Source organism: Schistocerca nitens, chromosome 8 (assembly GCF_023898315.1).
Source record: "Schistocerca nitens isolate TAMUIC-IGC-003100 chromosome 8, iqSchNite1.1, whole genome shotgun sequence".
NCBI classification, from domain to species: domain Eukaryota; kingdom Metazoa; phylum Arthropoda; class Insecta; order Orthoptera; family Acrididae; genus Schistocerca; species Schistocerca nitens.
This window is the reverse complement of record NC_064621.1, coordinates 442,751,493-442,769,536: the sequence shown is the minus strand read 5'-3', so window position 1 is coordinate 442,769,536 and position 18,044 is coordinate 442,751,493. Positions and strand designations below refer to the sequence as shown.

At 42.6% G+C, this 18,044-nt stretch overlaps 1 protein-coding gene across 3 annotated transcripts in view; it reads right to left on the bottom strand.

Moving 5' to 3' along the window:
* The window catches only part of LOC126198446 (DENN domain-containing protein Crag), a 345,330-nt gene that overhangs the window by 76,909 nt on the left and 250,377 nt on the right, over positions 1 to 18,044 (bottom strand). For all 3 annotated transcript variants that reach the window (XM_049934770.1, XM_049934769.1, XM_049934771.1), the window contains 2 exons: positions 7,668 to 7,734; positions 6,026 to 6,157 (listed from right to left, as the gene is read on the bottom strand). In XM_049934770.1, the coding sequence (XP_049790727.1) occupies positions 6,026 to 6,157; positions 7,668 to 7,734 (199 nt within the window). The remainder of the gene's footprint in view (positions 1 to 6,025; positions 6,158 to 7,667; positions 7,735 to 18,044) is intronic.

The window sequence follows — 18,044 nt, the reverse complement described above, 5'->3', positions numbered from 1 at the left end:
CTCATTTGCCGAGAGACAGTAGAATAGCCTTCAGCTAAGTTCATGTCTATGACCTAGCAAGGCGCCATTAGCCTTATATAGCTTGTATCTAAAGAGCCTCACTTGTATCGCCACAATCTCCAGATGTCTCATCAAGAACGATGTATACAAAGGATGGATTAAAAAATAAGTACCAAAGGAGCTACGTACTTTTCTTTATAGCATTCATTAAGTCTCCTGTTTCAAACCTCACTCCATCCTTCGTGAGATAGCGCGTGCATCTTGGCCTCCTCTTTCAATTAGTGTGCGTAGTGTTGGCAAGTCTGCCGACACAACAATTTTCCTCATTTCAGGGCATAATGACAGGTAATCAAAGCCCTGGCAAAGGATGTGGTTCAGTTGTTCCATTCAGGAGGGGTACAGGAAGGATTGGAGGTGTGAGAGGTAAAGGCATGGATCTGTTTGTGGACATGTCTGGGGGATAGAGCCTGTCTGTGGCGGCTTTGGGGAGATTCTCAGCATACTGAGTAAGGGGGTTTTTGTCACTGCAGATACACTGTCCCTGGGGAGACAGGCTGTATGAGAGGGACTTTTTGGTGTGAAAGGGATGACAGCTGTCCAGATGCATACTGTTGGTGATTGGTGGGTTTCATGTGAGCAGAGGTGCAGATAGAGTCATCAGAGAGGAGATGGTCAACATCTACGAAGGTGGCAAACTGGGTTGAGGAGGACCACATAACGAGGATGGGAGGGGAGGTGGTGAGGTTGTGAAGGAATGAAGGTAGGGTGTCTTGGCCCTGAATCCGGATCATGAAGATATCATCAATGAGACTGAACCACACTTGGGATTTGGGGGGGGGGGGGGGGGGGGGCTAGGAAGGTCTCCTCTACATGTTCCATGAAAAGGTTGGCATAGGAGGGTGCCATGTGTGTGCCCATGGCTGTGTCGCAGATTTGTTTATATACTTTCCCTGCAAAGTAGAAGAAGTTGTGGGTTGGGATAAAGTTAGTAAGGTGTATGAGGAATGAGGTAGTGGGTTTGGAGTCTGAAGGACATTGGGAAAGGTAGTGATTAATACTGGTAAGACGATGGGCATGAAGGTTGTTGGTGTATAGGGAGGTGGTGTCAACAGTGATGAGTAGGTAAAGGGGTGGTTATGGTGGAGTGTCGGTGTAGGAAGTGGTTGGTGTCTTTCGCATGGGAGGCTAGATTACAGGCAACTGGTTGGAAGTTTTGGTCAATAAGGGCTGAAATTCTTTCATTGGGGGCATAATAATGAGTGACAATGGGAAGTTTGTGGATTTTGGGGAGCATATAGAAGGTGGGTGTGAGTTGTGTCACAGCGGTGAGGAGAGAAATGGATTCAGGGGAGAGATTCTGGGAAGGGCCTAAGGCTTTAAGAAGGGATTGGAGGTTGTGCTGGACTTCTGGGATGGGATCACTCTGGTAGAGTTTATAGATGTAGCAGTCAGATAATTGGCGGAGGCCTTCTGCCAGGTAGAACTGTAATTCATAACAACGGTGGAATCTTTGTCTGCAGGTAGGATGATTAGGTCAGGATTTGTTTTGAGGTTGTACTGAAAGGTTGCTGTTCTGGGGAAGGGACTTGGGGAAGGATGGTGAGGCTAAGTTGAACATAAGGAATTCCTGGAAAGTGACCAGTGGGTGGTTATGTGGGAGGGGGGAGGATCACGGTTTGATGGTGGTATGAACTGGAAGAGGCAGGGTTCAATGTTGGAATTATGGTGGTTTTGGTTGGACAGATATTTGGCGAAGAAGTGCTTCTATTGCAGGGATTGGGAGAAAAAGAGTAGGTCTTTGACAAGTCCAGCATTGTTAAACTTGGGTGTGGGGCTAAAGGTGAGGCCTGGATCGTATGAAACCTCTGTGGAGCTGAAGGTTTTGATGGGAAGGTTAACAACAGTGTTATACAAATGTTTTGGCTCTGGATTTGGTGGACTGTCAGTAAGGCATTTTGGGGATGTGGCAAGCTGAAAAGGTCAGCTAGGTAGGGTCTAGCTGCTATGAGGGGTGGACGAGGAGGAACACTGTGGGTGCGACAGGGGTTGGATAGTGGCACCCAAGGTGTCAGTAGGATGTCAGCAAGTTGGATAACTTATGGAGGTCAGCGGGTTGGACATCTTATGGAGGTGGTACCTAGAGTGCAGCACCAGGTGCTGGAGAGCAAGGATTCAGTTTCACAGATGTGACATATGGAGTAGGGATTGCAGAGTTGGATCTGGAGCAGAAGTGATTCTGGGATCCTGGCCTCAATCTATGGTAACATACTGTCTCCAGATTGTCCACCCAACAGTTTCCACCCCATGTGTCCTATCATCTCCTCCCAATTCTCATCTCCCGGTTTGTTTATTCGCCGCCCTCTGCCATCACATTTGCCCGTATTTCCCCACTCCTCTCCGTTTTTGCTTCTTTTTTCTCCACCTCGCTGCCCCACAACCTCCTGATTTTGCACCTATTGGCATTCTAGTCCCTTCACATTCCACCAGACAGCATTTGTCTCTCTCCCCACCTGTACACTACTATCCCTCTCCCTTTCCCAACCCCTCTAGATTGCTGCTTGTAACCCATGTGATAGTTCATTGTGGCCTGAGATGCTGGAGTTGGCTGTCATGTGTACATGAGGTGTACTTGCTTGTGTGTACGAATACTGTGTGTCTCTCTTTTATTGACGAAGTCTTTGGCCGAAAGCTTTATGTAAGCGTCTTTTAATTGTGCCTGTCTGCAACTTGCACTCGCTCCTGTACGGTGCTAAATCTAAAATGACTGTGGGACTCTGCAAAGACCAGGGTGGTAGACAGTTAAAACCCTGGATTTGATGCTGTAATTGCTCTACTCCAAGTGTCTCCAGCACATGCCGAACGTGGATCCCAAATGACCTTGTTGCTTGTGGAAAATGGGAGAAAAGGTGTTCCAGAGTGGGACAAGCAACAGGATGGTATGCGTGTGAATACAGAGCTGTAAGGAACTTATAAGCCTGATGCCCTAAGACGAGTTGCCGTCAGATTTTAAGTGGCAGTTCACCAGCCACAGCTGAGAAACTGAGTTTGGGGCTTGTCCTATAAGCACCCAGGGCCAACCTAATCCCCTCATCGTGGACGGCGTCAACGGTCTTCAAATAACAAGGCCTCGCAGATCCATAGACCGTGCACCCACAGTAGCCCTATAAAACTGGAGCAGATGCACCCTGTCTGCTCCCTAAGACCAATAGCTAAGGCACTTTACTATGTTCAGTGCCATGAGAGTTCTGGTTTTCAGGTCTCACAGGTGTGGAAACCACAACTCAGTGTCAAAAATGAGGCCCAGAAACATCACGAGCCTCTAAAATATAGGATGGTGTCCCTCATATGCAAGTCAGTTAAATTAAAAATGTGATGGGAATGATTAAAATGAACACACATACACTTATCTGCATTAAACTGAAAACTCTCTTTGCAGCCCGCTCCTCTAACCTCAGTAGTGTAAGTTGCAACTGATGGCTCACTGTTGCAACACTGGAGTAGTAACAGAAAAAAAGCAAAATCATCCACATGTAAGGAGAACTGTACAGGACTCCTTACCTTAGATGTGACACTGTTTATGGCTATGGCAAAGAGGGCAACACTTAAAATACTGCCCTGAGAGACACCATTCTCCTGCTCAAAACGATCTGACAGTGTGTCACTAGCTCAGGTCCTAGAAAACCGCTCACAGGAAAGACCATATGAAGATGGGGCGGTGGCCATGAAAGCCCCATTGACGCAGTTGTGTGAGAATACCATGTCACCAAGTAGTATCGTATGTCCTACTGATATCAAAGAATACCCTGATACAGTGATATTTACATAGAAAAGCCTGCTGACAGCTGCCTCTAGCAGTGTCAGGCTGACAACACTGAAAATGGCTAAGGAGTTGCATGGTCTCTAACAACCAAACCAAATGACAGTTAACGATTTGCTCTAGGGCCTTTCCTACACAGTTCATTAAGACAATACTCCGGTAACTACTGGGACACGTGATGTACTTTCCTGGTTTGACGATAGTACCAAAATTGCTTCCCTCCATGAGTTGGAAAATTGATTGATTGCCCTATCAAATTAATGTGTTTGAAGAGAATTTCCTTTGACACTGCTGGCAGTCAAAGCATGCAGTATTGGATTTGGAAGAGATTGGGTGTAGTATCACAAGACTCAGACAATGCCATGTCCACCTCCCACATGGAGAAAGGGCGGTTGTCTCAGAATTGAGAGACATCAGATAGGATGACGTTGACATCAGTGGACTGTTTACTTCCCAACACTGTTGGTGGTGGACGCTTGGCCTTCGATTTCTTGCCCTGGGTAGCCTTTAGAGCCACAATTGCGGCAGTGGTAGTGGCAGCACTGAACCTTCAAGGGAGCAGGGAACTCCACAGTGTTGGTGACCACAGATTTTTGCGATGTTTTGGGAGGAAGTGTAGGCTGTGAAGAAACCACAGCAGCACAAGTGCACTGATAAATGCAGGTACTAGTGCTGACACTAGCTACCTCAGTTTATGTAGCAGCATAGGTTTTCTGTACTGGCTGTTTAACAACTAAAGCAAAGAAGTTGGTAAATATTGGGGGCTGCATGGTCTTGTAAATCTTCTTGGCCTCACCATAGGGGATTGGCTTTAATTTCCTGTATCTTCTGTTCTTCAAGGAAGACAGAGCAGACTCTATTCCAGAGAGGGCGAGCCCCAGAGTAATTCACACATTTTGGAGAAGATGAACATCTGACTACTCCGTAGACAGCCTTACCACATCTGCCATAAGTGGCTTCTCCCCTACATCCGAGAGTGGTGTGCCCAAATCGCTGGTATTTAAAACAGCTCGTTAGTTTGGGGACACAGGGCCACATGGTAACTGAAGAAAACCTGCCTTAAAATGTTACAGGTGTTTTGTGCTATTAAAAGTGAGGATGAAACAGTCGGATTTAATCATATCACTTTCCACCCTTTTCATAACATTCTGCACATCTACAGTGCTTTCTTGGACTCATTCAACTTTCAAGTCTTCTTTGGGAATGTGCATAAGGTCTCTGCATGTCACAACACCTTTAGCGCAGTTTAATGTGGTGTGGAGCTTAGTCTCAATGGGACACTTCCCGAGAGTTTTGGCTTTCTGCTGGTTTGTCATTTGTTGGAAACTTGATGTTTCCACCAACAGTGTCCCATTTTGTAACTGCTTAACTGGCAATATTACAAAAAGAATAGATTACTACTCACCACACAGCTGAGACATTGAGTCACAGACATCCACAAGAAAAAGATTACTAACCACATAAACTTTTTGCCAGAAGGCCTTCTTCTGAAATGGACAACATAAATACACACATTCTAGCAAATGCAGCCCACAGACACATAACCACTGTCTCTTGTCTGGCCTTGGCAGCCAGACAGTAGTCATGGGTGCGAGCTGCATTTGCATGAATGTGTGTCTGTGTATGTTGTCTATTTCAGAAAAAGGCCTTCTGGCCGAAAGCATACATGTTTAATTAATTTTAAATTTTTATCATTGGTTTCAACCAGCAGTGTGGATTGTTTTCAGTGGCTTTCCATAAACATTCACGAGCTCATACGAAGTATAGAAAAGCACACGTTCACAGTTGGTCAGCTAGATCACAGTTATTTTTATACTGGCAACAGTTATAATTTTAATTTTTTATGTAATAACTGGAAATTTTAATACATTAAATATTAAGGAAAACAGCAATTACTTGAAAATGTTTTCTTGCTTATTCATTAGTTCTTAACAGCCTCTTCGATCAACAAACATATGCTGCGGGTTATGAGACAAATCTGTATTAGAAAGGACCATAATTAACCTTTAGCAAAAGGTATGTTTATAATTAATTTGTTTCTGAAAGAGCAGTTATTCAACAATATATAAAGTCTGGCTAGTAGATACAGCAGGAGTCGGATTGCAACTAGGCATTAATGTAATGATTCCTGCCAAAATTATGAAAAAATGAATGATCTATAAAAATGGTCCATTTTAAGTGATATGCATGATGAAACCCAGTACTTACTTTGTGTTCAAATTTGAGTCTTCAGGTTCCCAACCAGCCATTATTTCCTCATCATACAGCACTGATGAACAATTATGGCACTTTGAGCATGTTGTCATGCTAATCTCCAATGCAACAGGAGCATTTGGATCTCTGTAGATATAATACAGAAAGTTCAGTAATTGAGTCTCCTTGGTGGAGTACAGATAACAGAAAGAATAAAGACCAACTCATTACTGTAGAAGTGAGGCACTGCTGACAGGCACATAAACTAGACTGAGAATGTTGCTGAGCTTACACATGAGTCCTTACAAACACACACACACACACACACACACACACACACACACACACACACACACACACACACACACACACCAACAAGGCCACACTGTCTCAGCCAACTATCTTGTGCTAGAAATGCCAGTCGAAGTGCAGTACCAGCACAAAGTAGATGGGTGGGACAATGTTGTGCAGGTCCATGTGCACATGAATATCAGTAACTCAATACTGAGGAGAAAATATGTAAAAATGAAATTCTATATTCCATTGATGGACAAGGAAGTGTGAAACAGAGTTTGGGAGACAAAAGTTGAGAGGGATGGTGAGGGGAAGGTAAGTGAAGAAGCAAGCATAGGGAAACTAGAATAAGAGGAGGAGTTGGAGAGTAGGAAGACGAGATGGAGTAAAGAGGGGTGGGAGAGAAGAGTAGAAGGGTCAGAAGGGAGGACAGAAGGGGGGCCAGTAAATTGGGGTGGGAGAGTAAAGTAGAAAGGGCAAAGCATAGCATGGGGTGACCAGAAAGAAAGAGAGGTGTAGGGTGAAGGAAGGGAGGTGGCAGGGCATTGGTAGGAGGGGGGGGGGGAGGTGACACTAAAGGGTGCAGGCCATATTAAGGGGATGGGTGTCAGAGCATAGTAAGGGGAGAGGGGAAGGGTTTGGTTGCAAGGGCAGGGTTTGGTTGCAAGGGCAGGGTACAGTTGCAAGGGCAGGGGACAAGGACAAAGCACCATATTTGGGAAGGGGAGGGGGGTGGGCAGCTGTGCAGAGTGTTTGTGAATTTCCTTTGACACTGCTGGCAGTCAAAGCATGCAGTATTGGATTTGGAAGAGATTGGGTGTAGTATCACAAGACTCAGACATGGGAGGAATGAGGAAGAGTTGTGAAAGTTGGGAGAAATGGGGGAGAGATGGGGCAGTGGAGGAGAGATGGGGCAGTGGGGGAAAGATGGGGCAGTGGGGGGGGGGGGGGGGGGGGGGAGACAGACGGGCAGCAGGAGGGAGAGGAGCAAAAGATGAGGGCAGTGGGGGCAAGATGAGGGAAATATGGGGCAACATGGAAGGAGAGGAAAGTAATGTGATTAGAAACTGAAACAGAATTTAAGAGAAAGTGAGAGAGAGTAATAATAAATGTATTCGTAGAAGATAGAAGTGAATTGTATTTCACAATATTTGAAACTGAACAATGATTAACTGTCAAGAAAGGACTTGTTATGTTGTAATTATGTAGATGTTGAAGTTTTTTATACAATACTGGCCTTGTAAATATACTGTTATAATATATTACATTTTACAAAAATTAACTATTTTCTCATATTATTGTTATTTAAGCTATACTTGTAGCTATGGATCTGACAGAATGTTTTCCTTCTAGCATATCTCACCTGGTATGTGTTTCTTTAGGGTACAAAATCTCTGGAAGGAGCTGCTGCTGAGATGATGCTGCCGAACCTAAGCAAAGAAAAGATCAGAATAACTAATGGGTACAAGTAATCCCTTAACGCCACCTAATCTGAAAAAAACTTAATGTGTTAAACAATGTGTTCACACATCTCTATAAGTAACTCAGTATAACAGTGAAAATAGTTTAAATTTCCTACGTCAATCCAGATAATGCCCATATCAACATCAGTTTTAATTCTGTACAAATTTTGGTACATTGCTAATAAAGGACATACTAATGCAGAAGTGTAAACAGTAGTTTCTCATGCGCAAAGTGGGTAGCACCATTTAACAACATTTTAGCTAATTTCCACTGCACTGCTGGGAAGCATACTTTGTAGTGGTTACTGCAAAGTTTCCATCATGTTCCATATGCAATTCTCTATGTTAGATTATTTCACTGCTTAGACCAACTGCCACATTATGTGGGATCATCTCTATTGTGCAACCATCTGTACCCATTAAGTCTTCATTATTACATAAACAATACCTAATAACTACCAAAATCTGTGTGTACTTTGTAGAGTGTATGATTCTCTATCTCTTCTAGGATACATATACAAAGCTTGATTAACTATGCAGATTAGAGTTACTGAAAACTTTACTTGCAGCAGTCCTAATAACAATATCAGACAATGAGCTGATGAGAAAAAAATGGTGGAAGTTATAGCTTTTCCTGTTTCTACTTAAAATTCATATATGGTTCTGCATTGTCAGAGCACCATTTTGTTTATTTTTTCAATTCAGTTAAGTATTTAATTCAATAATTGGCATTAGGGTGTGTCTTTGGCAGCAGTGGGATGTCAACTATACATCACAAATGGAGGTACTTTAGGCATGAGAAATTTGTATGTTATATTTTAAAACTTTTGATTCTCATACGTAATTATGATGCTCTATAGATGAGTGCACACAACATCTGAAAACTATTAAATAACCACTAGAGACAGATTTACTGAAGCTTGCACCATGAGATGTGTAAAAACAAATGTACTGCAGACAATGTACTATGCTATCCCCATGGCAAGTGCATTTGTGGATCAGAGAGTCTTTATTAAGTCAGTGCACTCTCAGCCACATACTGTGCAGTTATTTGCAGAGTACAGATGTAGATGGATCATGGCAAAAGCAATGATGAAAAATGTAGCATCAGTTGCAATTTCAACATTACTATCATCCCACAGATGTGGGCTGGTTCTTCCTCTGAACATGGACAATCAGAACGATGTCTGCACAAAGATGTATGGAAATCTGAATAATTTTTTCCAGTGGAGTGGGTATTACATTTTCCACATATTAACATACTGTCATTATGTCACTGGATTACAAAGGCATAAGTGACTCAACTGCAGAATCCAGTGAAAAAGCAATTTAATAGATGGCGAAGAGTTCTCGGGCTTCCAGCCGGGTGGCGGTGTCTTCAAACTGCGACGTTTCGACGAGTGACATACTCATCATCTTCTGGCGAAGTGCCGAGACTTTGCGGATGCCGGTCCCTTTATACCTGCGGTGTGCCCCCCACCACCTGGCAGCGGGAGGCTGGGTCCAGAGGAGCCGGCGGGCGGGGTGGAGGGGAAAACGGGTGCGCCGTTTGTGTCGCCGTCAGAGCATTCTGATCGCGTCTCGTGAGCTGGACGGTTCTTGTTGCGTTCCTGGCGTATTGCGGCTAATGCTGGATTCCAGGCTGCACTCAGTTGATAGCCTTCGTCCCTGTTCACAAGATTCTCGTGGACCCGTATTTCTATTGATTCTTTAATGACGCTATCCCAATAGCTCCCGGCTCGGCACAACACCCTGGTGTTTTCGAAATCAAAGGTGCCGAGCCGGGAGCTACTGGGATAGCATCATTAAAGAATCAATAGAAATACGGGTCCACGAGAATCTTGTGAACAGGGACGAAGGCTATCAACTGAGCGCGGTCTGGAATCCAGCATTAGCCGCAATACGCCAGGAACGCAACAAGAACCGTCCAGCTCACGAGACGCGATCAGAATGCTCTGATGGCGAAACGAACGGCGCACCCACTTCCCCCTCCACCCCGCCCGCTGGCTCCTCTGGACCCAGCCTCCCGCGGCCAGGTGGGTGGGGGCACACCGCAGGTATAAAGGGACCGGCAGCCGCAAAGTCTCGGCACTTCGCCAGAAGATGATGAGTATGTCACTCGTCGAAACGTCACAGTTTGAAGACACCGCCACCCGGCTGGAAGCCTGAGAACTCTTCGCCAGCTGTAAACGCCGGGAAAGCATACATTCAAATTTAATAGATGTGTATTGTTTCTGGTCACGAATGCTCACAGAATGAGACAGAATGCTAGTAAATGCAGGTAACACATACTTTATTAGTGACAATGGATGTACAACAGAAATGCAAGTGCACAGTACAATTGTTAATAGTGAAATGAGTGCGCTAGTGTGTCGAAAACATTCCTCCCAGCAGGGGGCCTAAACTCACATCACTACCAAAGAGTATTATTTATGTCGTATTTTATACAGTTGGCGGTGACATCCCCACAGATGACAAAGTCCAAACCTATGTACTCAATCTTAAAGTAATAAGTAACTGCAAGAGCCACAGCATTAATTTGGAAACAATGTGTTTATGGATTACTTAACACTTTTGATTCTAATCCTTTACTGTGTATTCATTCTCTCTAACTAAAAGGATGCAGAGTGTTTTGTACAGAAACTCAGGAAGTGTACACAATGAAACTGCATCTTCTGAATGAAGAATAACCATTACAGGTACACCTCAGGGATCAATATTGGGTCCACTCTTATTTTGTTATATATAAATGATCTACCATTACATATTCAAGGAGCAAAAATAGCTCTGTTTGCTGCTGATACAAGTATTATAATTATGCCTAATGGAATATCTTCAACACTTGAAAATTAATAACAGTTTGTGGACAACCTTGAAGGTAGGACAACCACAGCTATAAGTAATCATCTTATATTAATAACTGCTTCAGCTGTATTCAATCCTTTATTACTGGATCATTACTGGTTTCATGGGACTAAAAAACACGGCTTCAGGTGAATAAGTGACTAAAATATTAGAGCGGAAAAACTTGGAACCTTTTTACCCAACATTCGTTGTCTGTCAGAACAAAACACTGCTAACAAGCGGTATGTCATAGAATAAAACAACTGGATTCCAATATAGTGGATGGGTCTGCATCTCCGACCTACAGGTATACAGAACCGCATACAAGAGATGCAGCCGTGTACGTGGTCATACTGACCGTATTCTATGACATACTGCCTTTTAGCGGTGTTTTGTCCTGACAGACAATGAATGTTGGATAAAAAAGGTTCCGAGCTTTTCCGCTCTAATGTTTCAGTCATATGTTTTAAGATGTAGTTTTTAGGGCTTCAAAACTGGTAGTGATCTAGTAATAATGGACTAAATACAGCTGAAGCAGTTACTAACATCCAAGATAATAACTGTTTCTCTGTGTTGATTGCACAAAAGCATATAATAAGAATAATGTCTGATACCTACTCTAGAACCTTTTGTAGATATCTCTTTAAATAGTTGGGCATACTGACAACAGCACCGTTGTACATTTACTCCCTTATGAAGCTTGTTTTCAACAACCGAAGACAGTTTGCAGCTTTGATCAACTATCCATTGGTATAAAGAATTTAATGGATAATAAAATTAACTTCAAAGGGAAACTAAAATAATACCTGCTGACAACTTATTTTACGTCGTAGAAGAATTTCTGAATATGTGTGTGTGTGTGTGTGTGTGTGTGTGTGTGTGTGTGTGTGTGTCAGAGAGAGAAACTGAACATAAATCACTGGATGCATATTTTCCTTAATAACAACAATAGGCTTAAGAAATTATCAAAATGGTCAGCATGTTGCCATATTTTCTGCTGATAAGATGTACTAGAATCATAAAACTGCCTTGGACCATACCACATAGAGGAGTCAAAATTACTATCCAAGGAACATGCTGAGTAGGCACTTAGCTCTTAACATGGTCTGGTATTTTATGTGATTGGTTTTATTGATGTGACAAAGCCCTTGATTCTAGGGGCCTTAATTTTTACTTATGGATGTACAGACCACTGCCAACACATTTCATGTGGAGATAGCTTTTTTGACTGTTTGTTAATGTGAAGTTTGTTTCTTGTCCTTCTGAGGAAGACAGTTTACCATGGTAAAGGTTAACTGCAAACCACCATTTATTGCAACTGGTTGAGTTTCTATTTCAAATGCTATTCTGTAACCATTGCTGATGTGCAGCCATGTTCAAAATATTTAACTAATAAAATTTCATATATGGCACAGAAGTAAATGTCAAGAAGAAATACTTGACATTTGCTCTTACATCTGGATCAGAACAACAAAGTGACTAACAGCTGAGCACCAGGAGCATGTAAAGGTCTGATGTTATTGGTTCATAGTTGCTTGTGAGCTAAATATAAGTTTGGCAACAACAGTTCATACTGAAGACATCTGCACACATCCTGTTAATATGCAGTGTCAAGTATGCTTTGTGGTGTATTTTTTGTTGTGAAGCACTTTGTTGTATATAGTGAGGTTACTGTAGACTCCAAATGTGAAATAATATGCATGAAGTTAAGGATCAAATGAGGGTAAAACATGGTAATGGGATGAATTTATAGGTCAGTTGCATCAGGAGCAGCTCAGAGACAACTTGACAAATACCATGAGTAAGTTTTCTGATCATGCTACTGTAACAGAAGGAGAGTTCAACCAGCCAGCTATAGAATGGGAGAGTCAGGCAATTAAAACTGATGCCAGAGAAAGAGATTCATGTGGGGGTTGTTCTGAAATGTCTTGTCTGAAAATTGTTTTGAGCAGATAGTAAGTGAACTGACATGTTAAGGCAATGACTTAGACCACCTAGTAACTAACAGACCCAAACTTTTCAAACCCTTTAGAGTCAATTGATTATAAGACTACGATCGCATCAATGCCTATGCATATTTCAAGGAATATTAAAGAAGAGAAGAAAATATTTTTGGAGAGCAAGGGCTCAGAACAGAAATAGCAGACTAAGCAGTAACATCAAATTTTGGCACTGAGAGTGCAGATTTGGACAAATGGATAAAAACTGTACAATCAGTTCAGTTAATCAAAGGAAATTAAGCAAAAACATTTGTGTAGTTGTATATTTTTGTACGGATATAGGAAGGAGAGCCAGGAACAACACACTAAAAATCCTGACTGGTGGGGTGCGAGCATGAGGTTGTGAGGGTATTTAAAGGTCACTTTCTTATGTTCTTCTCGAATAATTTGAAAGCTTTGACTTCTAATGAAAATGTTTCATAATAGCCAATCACAACACATTACTTACATTTCCTAAAAATGTTAACCTACACATTTTTTCTCTAGGACTCCATGCGGCATGAAAACTCACAGATTATTAAAAATAGTATTTTAATGCTATAAAATGAATGTTAAATGTGTGTACTACATCTATGTGAAGTATTGCCATATTAATGGGTAAATTATGCTCAGCAGATGTAACATTGTGAGGAGGAGGGGGGGGGGAGGGGATGGGGGGGAGGGGATGGGGGGAGGAGAGAGGAGAGGGGGGAGGGAAGGAGAGGAGAAGGGGGTGGGAAGGAGAGGAGAGGGGGGAGGGAAGGAGAGGAGAGGAGAGGGGAGGGGAGGGGAGGGGAGGGGAGGGGAGAGGGGGGGAGGGGAGAGGAGAGGAGGGAGGGAAGGAGAGGAGAGGAGAGGAGAGGGGAGGGGAGGGGAGGGGAGGGGAGAGTACAAGCATGAGGGAAGATAGGTCACCAGATTGCTGCCATGTACATCCCTTCTACTTAAATCTGCAAACTTTAGAGTGAGGAGGCAGTTCCCTATTCTCTCTACCACACCAAGTCTCAAGAAGCATTTCATACAGTTATATTGATCCTTCTGCAATATGCCTTATGAATCACTGCCAACACAGTGCACAGACATGGCTGGGGAGTGTTTATTTTCCACAAAATGCTTTCAGACTACATGGAATACAGATATGAATTAGTAACACAAGAATCGGTCTTGGTCAGGATCTATATAAATCTCTGCAAACTTTTCTACACTGCTAGAGAGGAACTGATTCCTAGACATCCTTTATGGCACCTGTATCATTCTTCCAGGAAAGGCAACTTCTCCCAATTTTCGTTTGTTGACTAGACTATACCGCCCCAGCATTTCCTGTCCAGTGGTCGGTTTGTGGGATTGAAGGGACCAGACCACACGGGCCATCGGTCCCTTTCCTGTCCAGTGCTCTTATGTGAGTAGTCAAAATAACTTCACTAAGTCTGAGTTTATATAGTGTAGTTATTTTCAGTGTATTAAGTGAGTACTTATTTGCAGTTGTTACATGAGCTATTATGTAAAAAGAGCTGGAGCTGCCAACTGTCTAGTACAATGAGAAGCCTCTCACAAGTGTAACATGTTGTATGTATTCAACATGTTGATTTCATTGTCTCCACCATCACTGGATGGAATATTTTCCACAGCGTGAGGGGTGTCAAATGTTTCACCCCAGCCTCAGCTCTCACATCTGAATAGGCACAAAGGCTTAAATTGTCACCCTCTGCAAAAGAAGTAGGTCACCTAGGTCTTACGGAACTTCAGATATTTCAGCATAAGTCAAGCAATGCATTACAGCAGATTACTGTTTCAGATTTGAATATGATCAGTCCCATTCTAGATATATTCACACCCAGCCTGCAAGATATATTGTGTTTGTGTGGTAAGTGGCTCCACTCAGTGCATCCCACTCTACAAGTGTCAGAATTTCCTGATTGGAAGAGATTTATTTATGCAGTCTAGCATTAACACTGTTGATGGTGAGAGACAAGCAGCAACTTTCTAGTCATTCATTAACTCACCACCAGTGAGTGTAACATGGTTACAAGGGCCAACAATACACTGTAAACAGTAGTCAGAAGCAAGGTGCCACATTTACCAATCCAATCCCTTTTGCACCAACACTACATAGGTCACTGATAACATCATAACTACAAATTACACACTTCTCAGCCATTCTTTATAGGAACATAATCAACATGAAAGCTCACTTAATACTTGCAAATAGGTACTCCATTTGTAAACTAAAAGTAACTCTATTGTATAAATACATGCTCTACTCACAGTAGAGAACTGGACAGGAAATACTGAAGTGATGCAGTCTGTCTGTAAACTGAAAAGTGAGCAGCACTGATGATGGGGAAGGTACCGTTCTCAGAGCAATGTTACCGGTGGCATACAGGATTACTAAGAATCAGTTTCCTCTCTAAAAGTGAGATCACTGTGCAAATATTATATAGAATCTGTCCATATGCATTTCTTGTGTTGGTATTATTAGTAACTCACATTTGTACACCATGTAGTGTTAAAAAACTCTGCAGAAAAGAAACATCACCCTGGGCATGTATGAGCACTGCGTCACCAGTGATTCATAGGGTGAGCTGAGGAAGTGTCAGTATAGCTTTGTGAAACACCCTGTAGTTGCTTCTTTTGACACAGAGAGGTGGTGTCACCAGTAGTTCATAAGATGAACTGAGGAATGGTTGGTATAACTTTGTGAAACATCCAGTAGCTGCTCCCCAGAGAGAATGGGGACTTGCCTACTTGCTCTTCTGTCTGCAGACCTATGAAGAGGAGACAAGTGCATGACCACAAGTTGGCAATCTGCCTTCCCTTATGCCTGTACCATCCACCCCTCCCTCCACCCTATTACACCCTAAGAACAAAATTCATTCCTTAATACAGCTCTAATCCACTTAGATGTGTTATCCACATTAAATACCTGTTCTGAATCCACTTCATTTAACAATGAAGATTAATTACATATTATTAAAACACTATTTTTAATAATCTTGTTATTTCTCAATTTTATGTAAAATAGAGATAAATTAATAGCACCTTTTCTGTTGGAAACTTAATGCAGTTTAATTTTGTATTGGGAAACATTTTTGCTAGAAGATGCAGTTTTTGAGTTATTCAGAAAAAAAACAAATGAGTGACCTTTAAATGCCACCCCTTCCCCTACCCTACACTCACAATCCACCGGTCAGGATTTTTAGTATCTTGTTCATGGCACTCCTTTCTACTGCTGTACAAAAATTTGTGACTACAATATATATATATATATATATATATATATTTTTTTTTTTTTTTTTTTTTTTTTTTTACTGGTCTTTGTTGACTCTGCTAAATATGCCTTCCACAAGTACGTGCTGAGCAAGGTTGTGAGAATGGGCAAAGATCCACCAGGGTTCAGTAGCCATGTTAGAAAGTTGCTTCATCTCTGATGTAAGTGAAGCCACAGCCTAGCTGACAGAAAGAGCTGAATGGAGCCAAACTGAGTGTGAGGGCAGGGATGTGGCAAGCATTCAATGCATCTGAAAACCTGAAATGCTGAATTTGGTCTTCTGAGATTGTTTCACATGGAAGATAATAATATGGTTCCTCCTTTGAAATGTTGGACAAACAACAAACTGGCAGATACTGAGGTACAAGACCATGAAATACAAAATTAACTAAAACCACCAAAGAAGGGAAAGGCAACTGGGCCAGATGACATACCTATGAGGTACAACATTTGTACCCAATGGTGATGCTGTGTTCCAAGATGACAGGGCCCTTGTTCATAAAGCTTGCATTGTGCAGAACTTGTTTTGAGAGCATGAGGATGAACTGTCACATCTCCCTTGGCCACCAACATCACCAGAACTCAATAACACAGAGCCTCTGTCGTTTACTTTGAAGAGAAGGGTGTTTGATCACTATTCACCTTTGTCATTCTTACCTGAACTTGCAGTATTATGCAGAAAGAATGGTATAAGATACCCATGGGAACCACACAGGACCTGTATTTATACATTCCAAGGAGAATGGAAGCTGTTTTGAAGGCCAACAGGTTTCCTATCCCTTATTAGGCGCCAGCCAAAGTGGCCGAGCGGTTCTAGGTGCTTCAGTCTGGAACCGTGCGACCGCTACAGTCGCAGGTTCGAATCCTGCCTCGTGCATGGATGTGTGTGATGTCCTTAGGTTAGTTAGGTTTAAGTAGTTCTGAATTCTAGGCAACTGATGACCTCAGAAGTTAAGTCCCTTAGTGCTCAGAGCCATTTGAACCTTATTAGGCATGTCAATGTGTTGTGTTTTGTTTTGGCATTCCCGTGTGTCTGTCTGATCCCTGTACATCCATAAACATAATATAGCACCCGAGCTTATTGATTTGTATCCACAATATAGGAAGCAACTTTTCTGTGTTAACGGAAGAATATATATGTGGCAACCAGTGCTAATTTTTTAAGGAGTTAGGCATTTTGACTATTGCTTCGCGGTGTATTTATTCCCTCAAGAAGTTTGTTGTAAACTTTCCACTGCCTTAGTCACAAGTGCCATTTTGCAATGGAGAAGTCAAAAGATTTGTATGTGCATGTCATTGTTCATGATGTTATCATTTGCTCTGCCTCAGATAAGGAAATTCCAGTTAGAAAAGCCCTTCCTTGATGAGGTTTTGTCAACTTCCCAGCTATATGACGTCTCACAATCTGCTGGTCAGCAACTGGAAGTTTGGTGTGATGATGTGGTGGTACGGGGTGGCTCAAGTACATCCACTGCATCTGGGGGATGATGATGTCATGGTGGTACATGCCAGCCTATTCGGCAGCTCCCACACAATGCATGTACAGTGTTCCAGCCTCCACTCCTTGTTGCTATTGTGTGCATCATGTTACTCCAAACATGACACATCATAGTGTCCCCCATGTTGGGTCATCTGTTGTAAATGTCAGAGTAAGGGCCACATTTTGGTAATCTGCCACCCAACTGCACATATCACAGCATCAGAGGCAGTGGATATGGATGTTCAGGATGTTGCGTCATCAGGGCTGGCTGGTTATTGATCAGGATTCCAAGCCTTTTATAAAGATTTTGGTTCTCTCGTGACAGCTGCACCAACAGGCAGACACGGTGCAGCATTCCACTGCTTAGTGCCCAAAGACATTCAGATCTCAGCTCTCTGCAGTCGTTGCCAGTAAACAGGCACCTCAAGGGATACGATAAACAGCAAATCACCTTGCTTGGCCAATTCACAGCTGAAATCACCTATAAGTCAGTATCTCAACCTATTACCTTTATTGTTGTCCATGATGCAAGCTCAGCAAAACATTTTGGGTTGGATGCTTTTCAGGTCTTTGGCTTTTTGGTCATGGACTCCATAGAATTGGTATTTGACAAGGCCCCATATCTGTTATTGGAATATCTCTGTTCAGAATTTCAGGATATTTTTGCTGAAGGCCTAGGGTGCACCGCAAACTTTCGAGCCCACAT